Source organism: Pygoscelis adeliae, unplaced genomic scaffold, assembly GCF_000699105.1.
Source record: "Pygoscelis adeliae isolate BGI_AS28 unplaced genomic scaffold, ASM69910v1 Scaffold126, whole genome shotgun sequence".
In the NCBI taxonomy this organism is placed as follows: domain Eukaryota; kingdom Metazoa; phylum Chordata; class Aves; order Sphenisciformes; family Spheniscidae; genus Pygoscelis; species Pygoscelis adeliae.
The window spans coordinates 1,159,401-1,163,543 of NW_008824896.1; the positions used below are offsets into that span (position 1 = coordinate 1,159,401).

Sequence of the window (4,143 nt, forward strand, 5' to 3'; positions counted from 1 at the left end):
CTGCTGAATGGTCAAGGAGCCTAACCTGGCTTCCCAGCTGCCTTGGCAGAAAAAGGAGCCATGCCACAAAAGGGATAACTGAGACTTCTGGGTTTATGAAAACCTCAAGGTATTTACAGAAGGTAAATAGGATGCGATCATGGACAATCCTTGTATTGACAAACTGAAGAACAAAATCTTACCTCCCACTTTGATTAGGGAAATTGGTGACCATGCCTGTTGCAAGACAACATGTCTGTAAACTTCCAAAATTGCTAGCAGTACTTTTGAAAGAAGTTAATAAATGGGACTACATGAGCAATGGAAACTGAATAGAGAAGGTATCTCCTGCCTTATTCTCCCAAAGCTGAAATCTGGAAGTTACCAAGTGCAGTAAATTCTCTTCAAGTTGGGCGGCAAATACCTTTCCCATCAATCATGTCCCTGGACACCTTTTGCTTGCATTCAGTCTAAAGCTAAGATAAAGTGCCTGGCCCCTTGAATTAAAGAATGTAAGAACCACAGAGAAGCTGCTTCTCCGTTCCAACACAGACAGGCACTATTTATTAAAACTACGGGATGAAAATCTGCCACTGGCTCCAATGGCAACAACCTCTCTGAGGACTAACGCTTCCTAGAAAGCAAGTAAAGCCAAAAGGATTTTTCTTCAAAATCTCATTTCTTCAGGTCTTCAAGAACTTGGACACTTAGCAAGTTGGATATAATGAAGAACAGAAACTCATATCCACATTGAAATTTGAATTTCCTACCCATTTCACTTCATTTTTTCATTCCATGGGTATTTATGCCTATTTGGATTGGACTAGATACTACCTGTTAAGTGCTAACCCGCAATCATGAATTCTGGATTCAATACGTGTTTGTAAAAGAAAATATTACTCTGCCTCTTCCCTAGATTTTGGGAATCACAGGAAAATCATATCAGCTTTTACCATAAACCTCAGAATGTGAAAATGAAAAGCACCCTCCAAGAGCTATGAAGTAGATGCTGGTAAGTCCAGAGAGACACCACACTCCTGCTCTGTATGATGCTACAGCAATGCTCACCTGCGGAAAACGAGAGAGAGAGGATTTCCAAAACATGGCAAGACATAGCTTGTAACAGGCCGAGAGAAAAGGCAGTAAATGCAGCCAGATTTTTTACAAAACTCTGTTATACTTGCAGTTGTACACCAAATTAAAACCAGAAGGATTACACGACAGTTTAAAGCAGAAAATCCAATATCCAGTCTGAGTGCCTGTCCAAAAAAGGCCAACTTTTCCACAATTAATTCCAAGTTACTCTTCCATCCTCCAGCATCCCTACTCATGGCTGGTGAAATTACCAGCGTTAGGTGCTTGAAATCTCTTCACCTCTCCCAATTTAAAAAAAATTGGTCCCAACAGACCATACGTGACAGAGCAGAGCTTGGTCCCCTACTACTGCTGCTGCTGAGATTACGAAAATGGAAAATCATTAAGACCCCCAGGGCCATTTCTCCCTTCTCCCCGCTGTGAGATCTGCTTCCTTGATTGTTTCTTGTCTAATATTAGGGACCCAAAGCAAAAACTTTCTATCAGCAATCTCGAAACCTCTGGCACAGTCTCTCAGGGCATACTACTAAGTTGTTTTAACAGGCACTTTCACCTTTTTCCCCAATTTCATGATCACACCCCGAGTCCATAACTCCCCACCACTGGCCTATACTGCTCCCTGTTGGGTGTAACACTCATTAAATATCATTAGACAAATCACGCAACGAACACCTCCCATCACAAGTTTAGCCCATGCCTCATCAAACTGAAAGCATGAATTTTTTTAATAAACTCTTTTCACACGACCAACTCCCAGTCTCCTAATTATTACTGTCATTTTTTAAACTCCATTTATTTCACTCGCATCCTGAATAATCCCCATGTAGTCCCACCAAAACCCTGCAAAGAAGGATTATCTCTTCCACAAGTCTTTCTTCCTTTTTTAAGGGCTCAGTCCAAAACCTAGAGGAATTACTATAAAAATTTCTTTTAATTTCAGGGGGCCTTAAATAATTTTACTGCTTATAATGTGTGCACATTTAAAATATCTTAAGGATCTTAAATAAATGGAAAAAAAATTTTTCCATAGGTATGGTTAGAAAAACAAGCTTGTGCTACACAGAACAGAAGACACCTTTGAACTGCTAAGGTTTCAACACTAGTAACACTGCAGTGCATGTGGTCTGGCTTTCTGCCCTACTCCTCCTTGCTGGCACTGCATGGCCTCCTACTCTCCCCTAAATAACCTCCACCCCTCGTCCATTCTTCTCCCAGTGGACAAAAGCTGTTCCCAGTGCTCGGAGTCCCTGCTGACTCTCATTTTTCTATTACTTTACTATGACATTAATTTCCTTCAGGTAGGAGTAAGGAAAATCGAGTCTTGACTTTTTATTCACAATTTCATCCCATGATGATTACCAATTTTCATTAATTTCTACTTGAAAAATACAAAAGATTTTGTGATGGCTTACAAAATGTAACTTCATGCTTTATATATATACAGATTCTTAATGCAGAGATTTTCTGAGTATAAAAATTGTTTTGCAAAACACTGTCATCCCCAAATAAGTCTTTAGGCAGCTTTTGAAGTACCTGTCCCTGATTCAAACGTCACAAGGATGATCCCTGCCCTTGCAATTTCAAACACAGCCTCACGTGTATTGTACTGCAAAGACCACTTGAAAAATTACACATTGGCATCATATGTTCTCTTCTTAGGCATTATTTGCTGCAGGAAATGCACATTACCATGTCAATAATTATACTAGCTGACTTTCAGGTATGGCTCAAGATATTGCCCCATGTACAAGCATACATAGCTCTCAACGATTTGCAATTTGGCTGGTTCAATAGTATCACTTCTTCCTTAAGAGCACAGAAGTTGAAGTAGGTTTAGGTGGAAATCACAGCCTTTGCACTCAGTAACTGAGACTCCGCATAGGATGCCTTCATGATTTTCTCCAGGATTCATTTCTCCAACTGGTCTGATAAGGCTCGCGCTTATTTACCTGCGGGGAACCACACAGAGAAAAGCATCTCCCAGGCTCCACCTGGGGGTGCCCATGCTGAGGGCCATGTTCGCGCTGGTTTATATAGACACCTACAGGTATGTGTTTACATAGTTTTTATGTAATTTTACATATCACATAATTTTTGTCCTTGTTTTGTTCTCCTCTCATCCCTCAAACAATGTGAGCAAACAGACTTTTGGAAATTAGAAAACCTGTAGACTTGTGCATATGTTGATGAAGAAAACGTACCAGTTTATTGCTGAAAACTCCATCCACCCCTTTAGCCCTCAATCCCTCATTTCCATTCATTATATTGTGTTTTAGCTTAAATGTTGTCTAAATAAACTACAAGGCTTTGCAACACAGGGACGCAGCTTCAGACAAATTAAATTATCATTATGGCAACAAGAAATTAAATTACACCATCATGACAACAATCACGCAGCAATGCTGCTACACATTCAAGCAGTCATGTTTAACTCTGCCCCAAGCAATTTTGGCTAACCTCCCCCTTGCAGGGAGCAGCCCAGAATGCTGCAGAGCTGACATGCCATCCAAATAATTTTCCCTGCTGCAGGCTGAGGTTAGTATGGCAGGAACTAACTCAAAGGATGCCAGTGTTTAATGACAGCAAGCTTCTGCTGCAAAGGCAAGGAGAGGGGGGCATGAGTCATTGCCAAACTATGCTAAGGGAGATGCAAAAACCTAGTGCCAAAACCAGGATGCATAAACTGCAAGTACAAATTTGTTTACCGAAACACTGGTTGAGAGGGAGCACTAGAGATGATCTAGACCAAACTCTCACTTGAATACTCAGGATTTCCTGTCTTGAGTCTACTGATATTTGGGCCAGTATGATGGATCATCCCAAAATGCGCAAAGTTTGGAGAATGTTGCTGGTTGCAGTCTCTGTATAAGATGTGCGAGGCAGCATCCTCAAGCCTGCTGTCTCACGACCTCCCTCACCACTGCTGTCCCATTCAAGCACTCTGGATTGACAGTTCTACTGACAAAAAGCAGGTAACTGCCTTGCCTTTTTACTAAAGACCCCCCTGCATCATCTTTGGAGGAAAAAACCTTCAAAAATCCCAGCCCCCCAGTAAAACCCACCTAACCT

At 41.2% G+C, this 4,143-nt stretch overlaps 1 protein-coding gene across 1 annotated transcript in view; it reads right to left on the bottom strand.

Moving 5' to 3' along the window:
- FAM129A (family with sequence similarity 129, member A) overlaps positions 1–3,091 on the bottom strand; it is a 67,059-nt gene extending 63,968 nt beyond the window's left edge. Inside the window, exon 1 of the mRNA XM_009324658.1 lies at positions 3,024–3,091. Coding sequence (XP_009322933.1) covers positions 3,024–3,091 — 68 coding nt within the window. The remainder of the gene's footprint in view (positions 1–3,023) is intronic.
- Between the last annotated feature and the right edge of the window lie 1,052 nt (positions 3,092–4,143).